Source organism: Gallinula chloropus (assembly GCF_964237585.1).
Source record: "Gallinula chloropus genome assembly, chromosome: 19".
Lineage (NCBI taxonomy): Eukaryota > Metazoa > Chordata > Aves > Gruiformes > Rallidae > Gallinula > Gallinula chloropus.
In genome coordinates, this window is record NC_140104.1 from 12,673,167 (window position 1) to 12,691,168 (window position 18,002).

Sequence of the window (18,002 nt, forward strand, 5' to 3'; positions counted from 1 at the left end):
GCTTTTCCTGCCCTTCCAGAACTATTTAGGAGACTTCTGGGCCAGCATCCATTTTACAATGGTGTTAAAACATCTTCCATGGACTGAAAAATGACAGACACTTTTGTTTTTCTGTGAAAAAATCCTCCATTGTGAAATTACTGTGATTTTTTTCATCACCCAACTAAAACCTCTCCAATTACTTATACAAGTCTTAATTTGGGAAAGAAAATTACATAAAGAGACATGCTTATAAGGGCTTTCTGGATGTTAATGAGCCTCATGGTGTCTCCTGTGAGTCCACAGACCTCATGTACCAAACTTCTCAAGAAGTTCAAGTCAGGAGTAATGCCCAAAGTACCTTGAAGCACTAACAGGCCCCACTGGGAGCCATTCCTGACAAAGCCTCCCCAGGGGCTCCTTAGAGCAGACAACTGGAGGCCATGAGGACAAACACAGGCAAAACACAGGCAGCTCTGATGCTGAGGACACCCTGGTTTGGTCTGATGAAGCAGAAATGCCAAGTGCTGACCCCCAGCCCCTGGGCAGGGAGATCCTGACCCTCACCTGTGTCTCAGGGCTCTTCCTCGGGATGTGGGCAGTGTGACACCAAGGGAAGGAAAGGGATACGACACATGGTGGCCTCCCCTGGGATGAGTGAAAGGAGACAACCATGCTCCATGGCCATGAGGACACTGTGCCTCCTCTGCGGCCTCTGTGGCAGGGACATCAGCCAGAGCCAAGAGGGCAAAGACCTATCAGGCACTTGTAGCCTGAATGGCACCCTTGGCCATCTGCACCACAGCCCGTGCCACACTGCCTCACACCTCTGCATGTTTCCTTTAGGCTGCAGGGTCGCAACACGCTTTCCAATCTCATTCCTACCCCACGATGTCCCTGCCTGTACTGCTGTCTCTCTGTCCTCAACAGCTGTTCCCACAAACACAAAGCCACCAACTCATCCACACTTCTTCTCAGTGACTTCTTGCACCACAGCACTATCCTCAAAATGCTGTGTTTGCCTACCTTCTACACCTGGTAATGGCATTTCTTTGCCCGGTTTTTCCACCAGTTGTCAACCCCTTTCATCTACAGCATGAGGAACCAGGAGATCAAGGATGCTGTGTGGAAATTGAGGACTGGGTATTTCTAAGCAGCAATAAACTGCTCATCCTATAGTGCACAGAGTTGGCCATGTAACTCACGTGAGGACCCGTGTGTGTTTAGTAGTTTTGTGAGTTGTTGGTTTTATCCTCCTAGTTTGTCTAGGCTGTGATAACATGGTTCACTTCCATCCCTTCCCAATGCAGCATCTCTTGGTCCTGTGTGGCCCACACACTTTGCAATGACCTGCTATAGAAACATCAAGGGACCCTCGATACCGACTGAGGTCGTCATAGACCTTCATTCCCAAACTGTTTCCATTTTGGTCTGAACACAACAACAACAAAAAGAAGGGGTGTATATAACCCACATAACATGTTCTGCTCCAAATATTTGGTCATTTTCAATAAGCATGGTGGCCACCAATCCAGTTACGACAGTTTAAAGACAAATTGTCCATTCCCTTTGAGACTTAAACTGGAACTACATGGAGTTTCAAAATAATTAGTGTTTTTTAAACCCAAAAGATGCTTAATTCTATTATTTGATTTTATTCCATTAATCCAAAGGTTGCCTCTCCATGCTCCTACCTGATTGCTATAGTTACACTGAATGGTAACTTCCTGGTTGGTTATGCCAACCAGGTTCTGCCACAAGCCAAAGGGTTGGATTCCCTCAGTATCTCAACTCCCATAAGATTGGTATTAGACCAAAAGCTATCAAATCATTTCAGTTTGTATTAAGGGTCTGGTCTAAGATTGTTATTAGAAGGATGGAATAGTCCACCTTGTATTGACTTTGTGTTCCTTCCCATGGGCATCTCTTGCTTTCCAAGCGTATTTGTTGAGGGGCTCAGCCAGGACGAGGGGAACGCTCCCAGTGGTCGGCATTTCTAACAAGACTGGCAGACCAGGAGAGAAAACTGGGTATCTGGGGTGCTGGGAGTGTGGGGTTTGGGGATTAAAGATGGGGGTTTAGTTGGGACATCCATTCCTTCACCAGCAACCATTGACTTGGGGAACTGCATCCCAGAGTCGTTCTGCCCAGTGTGGCTTGTGAGCTTTTAAAAACCCTTTCAAAAGCCCATTAGTTCTCCCCACTATCCCATTAGCTTGGGGGTAACACGGGGGGTGAAATCCCCACCTGACTCCTCCTTCCTTGGCCCACTCCTGCCCCTTGGCAGCAGTGAAATGACTGCCCTGGTCTGACTGAACAGACTGGGGGTTGGCAGAAAGCGAAACCAATTTGTCAGGGCCCGCCCTGGCTGTTCTCCTGCTGCTCCTGGAAATGCCTGGGCTTGGACTAGGCCAGAAAGCTTTAGCTTGGAGAAGAGGAGACTGAGGGGTGGCCTTATTCAGGTCAGTGGGTAAAAGCTGGAGCAGAGGAAGGTCCACGTGAATGTAAGGAGAAACTCTTTCACTGTGAGGGTGACAGAGCCCTGGGACAGGCTGCCCAGAGAGGTTGTGGAGTCTCATCCTCTGGAGACATTCACACCCGCCTGGATGGGTTCCTGTGTGGTTTAGTCCAGGTGATCCTGCTCTGGCAGGGCGTTGGACTAGATGACCTTTTGAGGTCTCTTCCAACTCCTGAAGTTCTGTGATTCCTTGACCTTGGATCTCCCTGCATGTCTCTCGGAGCACCTCTGGCCCCTCAGGTTTCACCGGGTGTTGGTGTTTGAACACCTCCTTCTTGGCCTCCCCCCCATTAATTCCCATGAGAGCTGGGACCAGCAGCTCCCAGGAAGCAGGTGCCTCTTTTGTGCCCACTGGAACTGTGGCAAGAGGAATCCCAGCTTTGGCTGGATTGAGGCAGCCATGTGCCAGAGCTGCATCCCCTCCCGAAGGGGAAAGAGTCCCCTTCATCTTCTGAGGGTCCTGTCTCATGTGGAGACAAGAAAAAGTGATTCTTCTGCCCAGCTCATGTTTGATGAGGAGAAAGGACTCTGCTGGACAGAAGGTTTTCTCCCCAAACGAGAGAGCAGATGGCAGCGATGACTTCAGTGTCTTTCCAAGTTGGATCCCTGGAGCTTCAGGAACTGCTCAGAGGAATCGAGGAGTACGTGACGCCTTCACCTGCTCCTCTGCTGTAGCTGGGCTGGACTCCTGGGACAGTGGGAGCTGATGAAACATTACAGCACTGATGAGGGACAGCTCTGCCACAGAGTAGCTCCTCTGCCAAGAGCACAGGGCTGGGGACACTGCCTGTAGGCATCAAGGGGACAGCTGAGAGGGTGAGAGAGCTGACAGATGCTGAGAGCTCACTGGAGGAGAAATACCCTCAGCACTCTACCTGTGAGTATGTCCTTGGTATGTCTGTGGGTGCAGGGCAATGCAGGTTCTGTTCCTGGAGTGATCTCTTAAAGCTGGGACATGGGGCAGTGTGTGGGATCTGTCAGGAGGACAGGTTCTCTCTAGGACCTGAATGTTCTGCCTGGAAGGGATGCCCTTCTGCCCTATCAGAGGGACAGGGCAGGACAGCTGTCTTCTCCTGGGCATGGTTGAGAGGTGCCCAGGGCTTTCCTTGCGAGCAGGGTCCTTGTGACCCTGGGGTCTGTGTGCTGGGGCAGGGACTCTGCTGCTGCCAGGGTCAGCACTCAGACTGCCTGCTGGGTTTTCCAGAGGGATATAGACGGCACCTCTGGGTTAAGCAGCGACCCAGGGAAGGGCAACGTAAGGTCCTTCTGCTGTAAGAAAGTGCTGCCTGGGTCAGCTTTGCTCCCAGCCAGAGCTGATCCTTGAGAAATTCCAGGCAGAATATTTCTCCAAAGGCAGAGTCTTTGCTTTGACTTTTCCTCTCCTGTGGGCTGTGCTGAGTGTGGTAGATGAGAACTTATTTGTCCCCTTGAGAATATGCAGTGAAAACATGATTCTCATGAAGATGTTGAGCCCTGCACACACAGAGGTTCCCTGGGGCACTGCCCTGATGCCAGGAGGGGTCTGCAGAGCAGAGCTGAGCACAGGGCAGGTTGGATGAGGTCTGTGAGCACAGAGCAGGAGGTGAGATGGGCAAAAAGAAGGATCTGCAGGGACAGCTCCAGGCAGCAGAGACACTGTCAGGGAGGGAGGAGCTGCTCCCAGAAATGCCCTGGCAGTGGGGATTTGGGTCCTCCCTGACACTTTCCGACACCCACCCCCTGGTTTCTGCCACCCAGCACACAGAGTTCCAGGGTTTCAGGCTGAGTCTTTTCCTTGGCAGCCAAACCAGCAGTGAGGTGAACCCCCTGAGTGCCTGTCTGTCTGTTCCTGACCCTAAAGCTTTTGCTGCAGCATTTCCTGCTGCATCCCCTCCTGTCCTTGCTGCCTTTGTGCCACCATTACCTGGGGCTTTGAGCATGTCCATTGGTGGGGCTGGCACTGAGCTGACCCTCACTTTGGGACCCCCATCTTTAGGACTGAGGTTTTCCAGGCAGCTCCTGCTGGGCTGCCGGCTGCCTCCCACAATGGCACCGCTCTCCCAGGGACTCTTGTGCCCCAGAGAGAAGCCCCATGCAGGAGTCATATCGGCACAGAGGCCGTGGCAATGCCACTCATCACCTGTGTGTGGACAGCTGCACTGAGCCCTGTGTGTCTCTGGCTGGGAGCGGGGAGCTGAGATCCTCCTTGGGTAGGATGGGACCGCAGGAGGGCTTTGGAGCTCTTTCCTGGGAGACTGGATTCCTCAGCTCTCAATCAGGAGAAAACCAAAGCTCCAAAGCTCTGCTCTGCCCTTGGGTGAAAATGGGGTGACAGTGCTGAAAAGCTCATTCCTATCCACAGGGGATTTAGTCTGAGATCACACCATCCTTCTTTTTACTGACTGCTGCTAGGCAGGACTGAGTTCTCAAGAGCCCACAGCCAACCCTCCTCCCAGCCAGCACAAAAAAGACCTCCCAAAAGGGACCTGAGAAAAGGATTCCTGAATACAGGGAGTTAATGTGAATTGGAAACTGTTTTGCTCAAAGAAGAGTTCCCCAACTTCTCACTAACGTTTTCCTCCTTGGACAGGTCTCCACACTTGACGGCAGCAGATGTTCAACAGCAGCAGCTCCATCAGCCAGTTCCTCCTCCTGGCCTTTGCACACACACAGGAGATGCAGCTCTTGCACTTCTGCCTCTTCCTGAGCATCCACCTGGCTTGTCTCCTGGGCAATGGCCTCATCATCATCACCATATCCTGTGACCACCACCTCCACACCCCCATGTACTTCTTCCTCCTCAACCTCTCTGTTACTGACATTGGCTGCATCTCCACCACTGTTCCCAAAGCCATGACCAATTCCTTGTGGGACACCAGGGCCATTTCCTACACAGGATGTGTGGCTCAAATCTTTTTCTTTGTATTTTTCATCTCCACAGAGTACAGTCTTCTCACTGTCATGGCCTATGACCGCTACGTTGTCATCTGCCACCCCCTGCACTACGGGACCCTCTTGGGCAGCAGAGCTTGTGTCCACATGGCAGCAGCTGCCTGGGGCAGTGGGTTTCTCTATTCTCTGCTGCACACAGCCAATACATTTTCACTGCCCCTCTGCAATGGCAATGCTGTTGACCAGTTCTTCTGTGAAATCCCCGGGATCGTCAAGCTCTCCTGCTCAGATGCCTACCTCAGGGAAACTGGACTCATTGTGGTCGGTGCTTTTTCTGGTTTTGGGTGTTTTGTGTTCATTGTGGTGTCCTATGTGCAGATCTTCAGGGCTGTACTGAGGATCCCCTCGCAGCAGGGACGGCACAAAGCCTTTTCTACCTGCCTCCCTCACCTGGCTGTGGTCTCCCTGTTTGTCAGCACTGGCATATTTTCCTACCTGAAGCCCCCCTCCATCTCCTCTCTATTTCTGGACCTGGTAGTGTCATTTCTTTACTCGGTGTTTCCACCCGCAGTGAACCCCCTCATCTACAGCATGAGGAACCAGGATCTCAAGGATGCCATGTGGAAACTGAGCACTGGATGTTTCTAAGCAACAACGAACTGCTCATCTTCTTCTGCATATCACTGACCATGTAACTCCCATTAGGACCAGTCTCTATTTAGTATGATCTTTTAGTTCCTGTTTCTTTCTTTCCCTCTAGTTTATTTAAACTGGAATATAATGTTCCACATTCATCTCATTGCTGATACAGTATGACCCACACGCTGGGTAACGATGGGCTGTGCTCTCTTTGCATCACATCTGCATGAAAAGGTGCACAAATTTTTCTTTCTTAAAATTTCTCCTGATATTTATTAAATATTTATAAGAACATTTTCATCAACTGAATCACTTGACTGCTTGTCTGGAATGGCAATGCTTTCCCACCATGATAGAACAGGAATTTCCTTGAAGCGTAACAAACATACAGTCACAAAGCCTTTTACAAAGTCCAACCACAGCCTAACCCTGCCTAGTCCACCTCCAGACCATGTCATCAAGCACAACATTTGCACACCTTTGTAATACTTCCAGAGATGGCTACTCCACCACGTCCCTGGGCAGCCTGTTCCAATAGCTGAATACCCTTTCCATAAAGAAATTCTTCCTGATGTCTAACCTAAATCTCCCCTAGTATCATTTCAAGCCATTCCCTGTCATCCTATCACTTGTTATCTGAGATAAGAGGCCAACCTCCACCTCTCTACATCCTTCTTGCAGGTACTTGTGGAGAGTGATAAGGTCTCCCTCAGCATCCTGAAGACTAAAACGCCCCAGTTCCCTCAGTTGATCCTCACAGGACTTGTGCTGCAAACCTTTCGCTGTCTACTCTGCCATTCTCTGGACACAATCCAGCATCTCAACGTCCTTCTTTTAGCAAGGGGCTCAAAACTGGACACAGTACTCAAGGTGTGGCCTCACCAGAGCTGAGTATAATGGAACTATCTCTTCCCTACTCCTGGCAGTCACACTATTCCTGATCCAGGCCTGGATGCCGCTGGCCGCCTTGGCCACCTGGGCACAGCGCTGGCTCATGTTCAGCTAACACCCCCATATCCTATACTTCTAGGGAGCTCTCCAGCCACTCTGCTCCAGGACCTTAACCCTGCCTGTTGTTATTGTGACCAAAGTTCATGACCAAGCCGCATAAAGTCTGTGCCAATTGATCCAGCCTGTCCAGGTTGCTCTGCAGAGCCTTCCTGCCTTCCACAATTTGGTGTCATGTACCAACTTATTGAGACTGCACTCAATCCTCTCATCCAGATCATTAATAAAGATGTTAGAGAGGATGGGCCCCAATACTGAGCCGTGGAGAACACCACATGTGACGTTCTGCCAGCTGGATTTAACTCCATTCACCACAGCTGTTTGGGCCCAGCCTTCAGCCAGTTTGTAACCCAGCAAAGGGTATACCCATCTAATCCATGAACAGACGCTTCAGCAGGGTGCCCTGGGGGAAACTGATGAAGGCTTCACTGAAGTCCATGTAGATCACATCCACAGCCTTCCCCTCCTCCACTAAGCAGGTCACCTTGTCATAGAAAGAGATCAGCAGCTTGAAGCACAATCTGCCTTTCCTAAACCCATGCTGACTGGGCCTGATGGCCTGAGTGTGGTGCATATGCTGCATAGTGGTACTCAAGAGGATTTGTTCCATCACCTACCCCAGCAGTGAGGACAGGCTGACAGGCCGGTAGTTCCCCAGGACCTCCTTCTGTCCCTTCCTGTAGATGGGTGTCACATGTGCCAGCTTCCAGCCAGGTGGAAACACCACGGTCAGTCAAGACTGCTGGTAACTAAGGGAAAGTGGTTTGGGGAGGAAATCCACCAGCTCCCTCAGTACCTTGGGGTGTTTCCCATCCAGACCCATCAACTTGTATGGATCTAAGCAGCTGAGCAGGTCAGTAACCAGTTCCCCATGGATGATGGGGACTTCAGTCCACTTCCCATCCCCATCTTTCCACTCAAGGGTCTGGGTATCAGGGGACCAATGGTGTTACTACTAAGGACTTAGGCAAAGTACATCAGCCTTTTCTTCATCCTCCATCACAGTGGTTCCCCCCGATCCAGTGAAGGTGGGAGATTCTCCCTGGCCCTCCTTTTGTTATTAATGAATTTATAGAATTAATAACAAAAGGATTACCAGGGAGAATCCCCCACCATTATTGTAGGTTGCAAAGAAAAGTTGCAAGGGCTGAAAAAATTTCCTTTCTAGAAACCTCCCCAGGTAGCCCACTAGTAGCCCCAGTATCTTTGGGGATCAGGGCTTTCCTAGCCAGGGGAACAGTCCTACGATTGCCCCACACAATTTTTGTGGCTCTACTAGGTTCCGCCTTTGAAAATTCTAAACATCAATAGCTCCCAAATAGTTCTGTGAAGGCTGAAAGATGTTCCTGGGCTGAAACCTTACCAGTTAGCCAACAAGCAGCTCTTGTAAACTTTGGGCAAAGGGCATTCCTGGCTATGGGAATTGTCTTATAACACCAGACATCATTTTCCAGCTCTACCAGCGTCCACATTCAAAGACGCAAAATGCCCAGCAATAGCTCCACAACAAAAGGTTTGAGGGCTGAAATATCTTGGGAGTCTGAAAACTCCCCAGGTAGCCCAAAAGCAGCCCCAGTAACCATGAGGCTCAGAGCTTTTGTTGCTGAGGGAACGATCTTAATATTGCCAGATGTCATTTTCAGTCTCTATCAGCATCCAACTTCAAATGTGCTGAATGTCCACCAATAGCACCAAACCAAAAGGAGCGAGTGATTAAAGCTGTTCCTGGCCTGAAACCTACTCAGACATCCCATTAGCAGCCCCAGTAATCTTGGAGCTCAGGACTGTCCTTGTCAAAGGGAACAGTCCTTACAAGTGTCTGACATAATCTTCCGGCTCCAGCAGCGTCAAGTTTCAAGAATGCAAAATGTCCACCAAGAGCACCTAAACCTCCCCAGGTTGTGCACTGGGAGCCACAGTAAAGCTGACCCCCTTCACATGCTGCTTGGCCGTAGCAGCAGCTGAGGAGAGAGATTTCATGGGTATTAAACTGGTTCATGTTGAACTGCTGTTTGTTGTCAGAGAAATCTGTCTGTGCCTGTGAGGACAGATGATGCCAGGAAAAGTGCTGGGAGTCCCAGGAGGCCAGTGAGGGACCTGCTGGGCTTGGGAAAGAGCAAGATTCTCCATTCAGGGTTGGATCTCAAGAGACTGCTTTTCCTGCCTGTCCAGATCTCCTTAGCAGACCCATACCCATCACAGAATGCTGCTGTCACTTCTTCTATAGACTGAGCCATGCCAGAAAATACCTGTGACTGGAAAAAGGTCCTTCATGGGAAATTCCTTTGAAATCTTCATCACTAAGGACCTAACTGAAATCCAATTAGTTGTACGAGTTTTGAGTTTTTTTAAATGAAAGTGACTTGAAGAGCCATGCTTGTAAGGGCTTTCTGGATGTTAATGAGCCCCATGGTGTCTTTTCTTCTGAGTCCACAGACCTCAGATACCAAGTGGAGAATGATGAAATCTCTCAAGAAGTCCAAGCCAGAAGTAATGCCCAAAGTACCTTGAAACACTATCAGGCCCCACTGGGAGCCATTACTAAAAAAGCCTCCCCTAGGGGCTCGTTAGAGCAGACAACTGGAGGCCATGAGGACAAACACAGGCAAAGCGCAAGCAGCTCTGATGCTGAGGACACCCTGGTTTGGTCTGATGAAGCAGAAATGCCAAGTGCTGACCCCTATCCCCTGGGCAGGGAGATCCTGACCCTCAACTGTGTCTCAGGGCTCTTCCTTGGGATGTGGGGAGTGTGACACCAAGGGAAGGAGAGGGGTATGACACATGGTGGCCTCCCCTGGGGTGGGTGCAAGGGGTCAGCCATGCTCCATGGCCATGAGGATAATGTGTCTTCCCTGAGACCTCTGTGGCAGGGACATCAGCCACAGCCAAGGTGGCAAAGATCTCATTTCTATCAGGCCCTTTCATCCTGGCCATCTGCACCACCGCCCATCCCACATGGCCTCACCACAGTACCTGGTTCTTTGTAGGCTGCAGGGATGCAACACTCTTTCCCACCTCATTGTCACCTAACAATGTCCCTGCCTGTACTGCTGTCTCTCCCTCCTCGCCAGCTGTTCCCACAAGCACAAAGCCACCAGCTCATCCACACTTCCTCCCAGTGACTGCTTGCACCACAGCACTACCCTCAGAATGACATTTCTTTATCCTCATGTCCACCCTGGCCTTTAGAGCCATCAGTTCACATGGACTTCCTTTCTTCTGTTCTTTTCACATAGCACAACAAGGGCTTCCCCCAGTCTCCCCTTCCCCAGGCTAAAGAAGCCCAGGTCTCTTGGCAGACTTTCCCTGACCACAAACATGTTCCTCCTCATTCCTACAGACTGGGAAGCCCCACACTGGGACTGACTGCTCCAGAGGTGGCATCACCAGTGCTGAGGCCAGATGGACCAGAAAGGCCCTTGTCTGTGCAGCCACGCTCCTCCCAGTGCAGCCCAATGCGCTCATGGCCACATCCCTGTTCAGCACCTCTGACTGCTATGGCAGCCCCTGCAAGGCCCAAATTCTTCTCCTTGTGGCTGGTTCTCCACCCATCATGTCTGAGCTGCCTTGATGTGGGGGTGTTATGCTGGAACCTTTTCTCATGGTTTCACCCCAGCCCAGAGCCGAGCACCACGCAGCCGCTCTCTCTCTAAGAGGGGGTGTGTGTAGGGGGATTGGGGGTGGGGGGAAAGGATGGGAAAAGGAAACCAAAAAGCCCTAAACCTTGTGGGCTGGGATAAGGACAGTTTACTGGGACAGAAGAGAGAGAAACAACAACAACAGGACTTTGTAGCAAAATACACACAACAGGTGATGCACAGTGCAGTTTCTCACTGAACCCCACAGCTCTGGCCGCACAGCTCACAGCCATCCCGAAAACACGTGTGTCCTAGAACAGAGTTCTCCTGCCCCCACCACACTCCTTTATGCTGATCATGGTGCAATTTGAAAGGAATATGCTCTTTTGGGCAGTTTGGGTCACCTCTCCTGGCTGTGTCCCTTCCCAGCTCCCTGGGTCCCCCCCACCTTCTCATTAGTAGTGGAGTATGAACAACAGAAAAGTCTTTGATTGCTTGGACACAACTAAAGCCTCCCTGTTACCAGCACTGCTCTCATCCGAACACCCACACGTGACACCACACTGACTGCTAGAAAGAAAGTCAAATGTATTCCTCACAAATTTAGGCCACCTTTGTAGACAACAAGTGCAACACAATGGTGGGCTCACTCCTGTGCCCTTCCAGGCACTTGTGCACTCCCAGTTGACTCATTTCTGCAGCAGAACTAGAAAAAAGGCCTTAATGCTGTGCAAGCACTGCTCAGCAAGGAACAAACATATTTATTTAGACTTTATGGCTTACAAATCCAAACACCAGAACTATGGGGGCCACCAACATGAGAATTAATTCCAGCCGCATAGAAAATATGGGCAGGAGGAGAAGATCTCTTCTGCTTGGAAATCTTCCTGATGTTCCTGTTCATCAAGGTCCATTTGAAGGGAAGGCCCATTTCACTAATGGTTCACATGTGCTTGCTGATGGCTCTCCAACTTACGGTGCTTCTAACAAAATGACAGCAATAAGTGCTAAAGAACCAGGGACTCTATTGCTGATTGTTCAGCATGTTTGAAAGTGAATGATGTTATAGCCTGAAAATGACATTGTTAGGACTGTTCCCATGGCTCGGAATGCCCTGAGCCCCAAGGTTACTGGGGCTGTTAGTGGGCTACCTGGGGAGGTTTCAGGCCAGAAACCTTTTTCTGCCCTCGCACCTTTTGCCATGGAGCTGGTGCTGGACATTGTGCAGTTTCAAAGGTGGACAGTGTTGAATCTGGAAAATTATGTTGAGCAGAGTTACATCCACTCCCATGGCTACAGAAGCCCTCACCCCCATATTTCTGGAGCTGCTATTGGGATACCAGGGGATATGTAAGGCCATGAACATCTTTCATCCCTCACACCTTTAGTTTGGGATGTATTGCTGGGCATTTAGCAGGTTCAAAGGTGGACGCTGGTATAGCCAGAAATGACATCAAGTAATGTTAGGACCCTTCTTTTGTCTCTGAACGCTCTGAGCCCTAAGGTACTGGAGCTGCCGGTGATCTACCTAGGCAGGTTTCAGGCCAGGAGAATCTTTCATCTCTCACACTTTTGTAAGGGATCTCTTGCTGTTGATTAAGCAGTTTGACAGTGTATGCAGATATAGCTCCAAAATGGCATCACACTGTTCCCTTTGTAAAGAAAACCTTGAGCCCCAGGGTTACTGGGGCTGCTAGTGGGATACCCAGGCAGGTTGAAGGTCAGAAACATCTTTCACACCTCAAACTTTTTCTTTGGGACTTACAGCTGGACATTGAATGTTTTTGAAGATGGACACTCTTAGAGCTGGAAAACGACAACAGGCAAATGTCATACCATTGCATTGTCTATGAAAACCCTGTGCCCCAAGGTTAATGGGGTTCTAGTGGGCTACAAGGGGAGTTTTTATAACCTCACATGTTATGTTTGAGGTTACTGCTTTACATTTAGTGTGTTCAATGTTGGATGCTGGGAGAGCCTGTCAGTGCCCACAGGCATGTTAGGATTGTTCCCTTGGAAAGGAAAGCCCTGAGCCCTAAGGTTACTTGGACTGCTACTGGGTACTTAGGAAGGTTTTAGGCCAGGAACATCTTTCAGCACTCAAATCTTTTGCTTTGGAGCCCTACCTGCACATTTAGCACTTCCTAAGGTGGACACTGGTTGAGCCTGAAAATGATAACAGGAGCTTTTAGGATCATTCCATTGTGCAGGTACCACAGAATCATAGAGCCACAGAATGGCCCTGTCCGGACTCTTTCAAAGAGCTCTCTGTCCTTCTTGAACTGAGAAGCCCATAACTGGACACAACATTCCAGGTGTGGTATCACCAGGGCAAAGGGGAGAAAGACCTGTCTGACCTACTGAACACACCCCTTCTAATACACCCCAGGATGCCATTGGCCTTCTTAGCCAGGAGGGTACATTGCTGGCTCATGCTCATCCTGCAGCATATGAAGGGGTTCAGCTTTCAGAGGAGATTCTCTCCAAACCAACTTTTGTTCAGATAGATAGAAAGGTCACTTATCAACACACTGAACTTCTGAGAGAACCGTTTATTAGACATCTGAAAGACGGGACGTTTTCAAATGTTGTGAAGCTCAAAGAAGACACTGGAAAGATGAACAGCTCCTGAATGACCAAACAGCAAGAAGAGGTGGAAACCTGCTGAGCAAGTGAAGTCCATACATCCCTCTAGGCTAATGAAAAGACAAAACAACAACCAAAACCCCTAGTAAATACAGACTGGTCCTAATGACAGCTACATGGCCAGTGATATGCCGAAGATGATCAGTTCATGGCTAATTCAAAACATACAGGCCTCAGTTTCCACACGGCTTCCCTCAGCTCCTGGTTCCTCATGCTGTAGATGAGGGGGTTCACTGCTGGTGGAAACACCGAGTAAAGAAATGCTGCTACCAGGTCCAGAAATAGGGAGGAGATGGAGGGGGGCTTCAGGTAGGCAAACATGGCAGTGCTGACAAAGAGGGAGACCACAGCCAGGTGAGGGAGGCAGGTGGAAAAGGCTTTGTGCCGTCCCTGCTGCGAGGGGATCCTCAGCACAGCCCTGAAGATCTGCACATAGGACACCACAATGAACACAAAACACCCGAAAGCTAAACAGGAACTGACCATAATTAGTCCAGTTTCCCTGAGGTAGGCATCTGAGCAGGAGAGCTTGAGGATCTGGGGGATTTCACAGAAGAACTGGTCAACAGCATTGCCCTTGCAGAGGGGGAGGGAAAATGTATTGGCTGTGTGCAGCACAGCACTGAGAAACCCACTGCCCCAGGCAGCTGCTGCCATGTGGACACAAGCTCTGCTGCCCAGGAGGGTCCCGTAGTGCAGGGGGTGGCAGATGGCAACGTAGCGGTCATAGGCCATGATGGTGAGAATATAGTACTCCGTAGAGATAAAAATTAAAAAGAAAAAGAACTGAGCCACACATCCTGTGTAGGAAATGGCCCTGGTGTCCCACAAGGAATTGGCCATGGATTTGGGAACAGTGGTGGAGATGCAGCCAAAGTCAAGAACAGAGAGATTGAGGAGGAAGAAGTACATGGGGGTGTGGAGGTGGTGGTCACAGGCTATGGTGATGATGATGAGGCCATTGCCCAGGAGAGCAGCCACGTAGATGCCCAGGAAGAGCCAGAAGTGCAGGAGCTGCATCTCCCGTGTGTCTGCAAAGGTCAGGAGGAGGAACTGGCTGATGGATCTGCTGCTGTTGGACATCTTCTGCTTTCTGTGAGCATGGAGACCTTTCCAATGATTAAAAGGCAAAATGAGAAGTTAGGGAACTCTTCTTTGAGGCAAACATCTTCCAGTTCTAACAGAATCATTTGAGATTGACTTAGTATTCAGGAGGAATTTTGTCAGGTCCCTTTTGGGAGGTCTGCTTTGTGCTGGCTTAAACGTGCCACTGCTGTGAGGAGGGTTGGATGTGGGCTCTGGAGAACTCAGTCCTGCCTGGCAGCAGTCAGTAAATAGAAGGATGGCCTGATCTCAGACTAAATCCCCTGTGAAATGAGCTGAGGACTGTTTCTTCCGTCAGAACTCCCTGACATTGCTGCTGCAGTGCCAGTGAAACCTTACCCTGAATGCAGAGTGGGGAGAGTTGCTCTGTCCATCAGCCCTGCTCTCAGCTGCCCTGTTCTGGACACTCTCTGATCACACCCTGCTGTTCCCTGCAAAAGAAACTGGACCCCACAGAGAGCTGAGGAATCCAGTCTCGCAGGGCAGAGCTCCAAAGCCCTCCTGCGGTCTCATCCCACCCAAGGAGGATCTCAGCTTCTCGCTCCCAGCCAGGGACACACAGGGCACAGTGCAGCTGTCCACACACAGGTGATGAGTGGCATTGCCACGGCCTCTGTGCCGAGATGTGTCCTGGATGGGGCTCCTCTTTGGGGGACAAGAGTCCCTGGGAGAGCAGTGCCATTGTGGGAGGCAGCTGCAGCCCAGCAGGAGCTGCCTGGAAAACCTCATTCCTACAGATGGGGGTCCTGAAGTGAGGGTCAGCTCAGTGCCAGCCCCACCAATGGACATGCTCAAAGCCCCAGGTAATGGTGGCACAAAGGCAGCAAGGACAGGAGGGGATACAGCAGGAAATGCTGCAGCAAAACCTTTAGGGTCAGGAACAGACAGACAGGCACTCAGGGGTTTCTCCTCACTGCTGTTTGGGCTGCCGAGAAGACTCAGCCTGAAACCCTGTAACTCTGGTTGCAGAGCCTGTGCTGGGTGGCAGAAACCAGGGGGTGGGTGTTGGAAAGTGTCAGGGAGGTCCCAAATCCCCAGTGCCAGAGCATTTCAGGGAGCAGCTCCTCCCTCCCTGACAATGTCTCTGCTGCCTGGAGCTGTCCCTGCAGCTCTTTCTCTTTGCCCATCTCACCTCCTTTTCTGTGCTCACAGACCTCATCCAAACTGCCCTATGCTCAGCTCTGCTCTGCAGACCCCTCCTGTCATCAGGGCACTGCCCCAGGGAGCCTCTGTGTGTGCAGGGCTCAGCCCAGGCTCCAACATCTTCATGAGAATCAAGTTTTCACTGCATATTCTCAAGGGGAGAAATAAGTTCTCATCTACCACACTCAGCACAGCCCACAGGAGAGGAAAAGTCAAAGCAAAGACTCTGCCTTTGCAGAAATATTCTCTTTGGCATTTCTCAAGGATCAGCTGTGGCTGGGAGCAAAGCTGACCCAGGCAGCACATTCTTACAGCAGAAGGACCCTACATTGTCCTTCCCTGGGTCACTACTTTAACCCAGAGGTGCTGTCTATATCCCTGTAGAAAGCCCATCAGGCAGGCTTAGTGCTGACCCTGGCAGCAGCAAAGTCCCTGTCCCAGCACACAGACCCCAGGGTCACAAGGACCCTGCTCACAAGGACAGCCCTGGGCACCCCTCAGCCATGCCCAGGAGAAGACAGCTGTCCTGCCCTGTGCCTCTGTTGGGGCAGAAGGGCATCCCTTCCAGGCAGCACTTCCTGGTCCTATGGAGAACCTTTCCTCCTGACAGACCCCACACACTATGCCATGTCCCAGCTTTAGGAGATCCCTCCAGGAACAGAACCTGCATTGCCCTGCACCCACAGACATACCAGGAACATACTCACAGGTAGAGTGCTGATAATATTTCTGCACTAGTGAGCTCTCAGCATCTGTCAGCTCTCTCAGCCTCTCAGGTCTCCCCTTAATGCCTACAGGCAGTGTCCCCAGCCCTGTGTGCTTGGCAGAGGAGCTACTCTGTGGCAGAGCTGTCCCTCATCAGTGCTGTAATGTTTCATCAGCTCCCACTGTCCCAGGAGTCCAGCCCAGCTACAGCAGAGGAGCAGCTGAAGGCGTCACGTACTCCTCGGCTCCTCTGAGGTATTCCTGAAGCTCCAGGGAACCAACTTGGAAAGACACTGAAGTCCTCCCTGCCATCTGCTCTCTAGTCTAGGGAGAAATCCTTCTGTCCAGCGGAGTCCTTTCTCCTCATCAAACACGAGCTGGGCAGAAGAATCACTTTTTCTTGTCTCCACATGAGGCAGGACCCCCAGACAGGGACAGAAAGGGAACTCTTTCCCTTGGGGAGTGTAAAAAGTATGACAAGTGACTAGAGGCACCTCATCCTTCCTTTGCAGCCCTGGGGCTGAAAGGAGATGCAGCTCTGGCACATGGCTGCCTCAATCCAACCAAAGCTGGGATTCCTCTTCCCACAGTTCCAGTGGGCACAAAAGAGGCACCTGTTTCCTGGGAGCTGCTGGTCCCAACTCCTATGGGAATTAATGGGGGGGTGGAGGTCAAGAAGCAGGTGTTAAAACACCAACACCTGATGAAACCTGAGGAGCCAGAGGTGCTCCAAGAGACGTGCAGGGAGATCCAAGGTCAAGGAATCACAGAATGTTAGGAGTTGGAAGGGACCTCAAAAGGTCATCTAGTCCAACCCCCTGCCAGAGCAGGATCACCCAGACTAAACCGCACAGGAACACATCCAGGTGGGTTTGAATGTCTCCAGAGGAGAAGACGACACAACCTCCCTGGGCAGTCTGTCCAGGGCTCTGTCACCCTCACAGTGAAAGAGTTTCTCCTGACATTCACATGGAACTTGCTCTGCTCCAGCTTTTACCCACTGACCCGAATAAGGCCACCCCTCAGTCTCCTCTTCTCCAAGGTAACGAGGCCCAGCACCCTCAGCTCAGAGGAACTGGCCAGCATTGCCCCTCTGCAGAAAGAGGACCAGCTGAGAGGACATTGGGACAGGCTCCTGGAATGGCTGCATGTGAAACGTGGCCAGGCAGGATCCAAGGATTCCCACAGGGAGGCACATGCCAGGGGGTGGCCTGTCACTGTGAAGCTTGCCCCACCTGGCTCTGGGCCTGTGAACAATGCTGCCTGTGGTTAGAGCGGCACCCCATGGAAGAGACCCCCCTCCAGCTGAGAGAGAAAAAGACCCTTTGGGAGGCCTGGCAAATCGACTCTATTGGAGCCCTTGGGAAGGTGGAGGGGAAACAATAGTATTAGTGGGAGTGGAAATAATTTCTGGCCTAGTCCCAGCCCAGGCATTTCCAGGAGCAGCAGGAGAACAGCCAGGGCGGGCCCTGACAAACTGGTTTTGCTTTCTGCCAACCCCCAGTCTGTTCAGTCAAAGGAGGGCAGTCATTTCACTGCTGCCAAGGGGCAGGAGTGGGCGAAGCAAGGAGGAGTCGGGTGGGGATTTCACCCCCCGTGTTTCCCTTAAGCTAGTGGGATAGTGGGGGGAACTAATGGGCTTTTGAAAGGGTTTTTAAAAGCTCACAAGCCACACTGGGCAGAACGACTCTGGGATGCAGTTCCCCAAGTCAATGATTGCTGGGGAAGAACTGGATGTCTCAACTCAATGCCTTTTGTCCCAAACCCCAGCTTTAATCCTCAAACCCCACACTCCCAGCACCTCAGAAAAG

The 18,002-nt window shown here is 51.0% G+C and overlaps 3 protein-coding genes across 3 annotated transcripts in view; 2 read left to right on the top strand and 1 right to left on the bottom strand.

The window, feature by feature from the left end:
• The window catches only part of LOC311199117 (olfactory receptor 14A16-like), a gene marked incomplete at both ends in the record, with an annotated part of 52,054 nt that overhangs the window by 18,532 nt on the left and 15,520 nt on the right, over positions 1 to 18,002 (top strand). The gene's annotated exons all lie outside the window — the stretch shown is intronic.
• On the top strand, positions 5,090 to 6,016 carry LOC311199002 (olfactory receptor 14A16-like; the record flags this gene model as incomplete). Its single annotated transcript, XM_084273046.1, has 1 exon — positions 5,090 to 6,016. One exon carries the CDS (start codon positions 5,090 to 5,092, stop codon positions 6,014 to 6,016), a length of 927 nt encoding a protein of 308 aa, XP_084129172.1.
• Positions 13,381 to 14,322, bottom strand: LOC311199003 (olfactory receptor 14A16-like; the record flags this gene model as incomplete). Its single annotated transcript, XM_084273047.1, has 1 exon — positions 13,381 to 14,322. One exon carries the CDS (start codon positions 14,320 to 14,322, stop codon positions 13,381 to 13,383), a length of 942 nt encoding a protein of 313 aa, XP_084129173.1.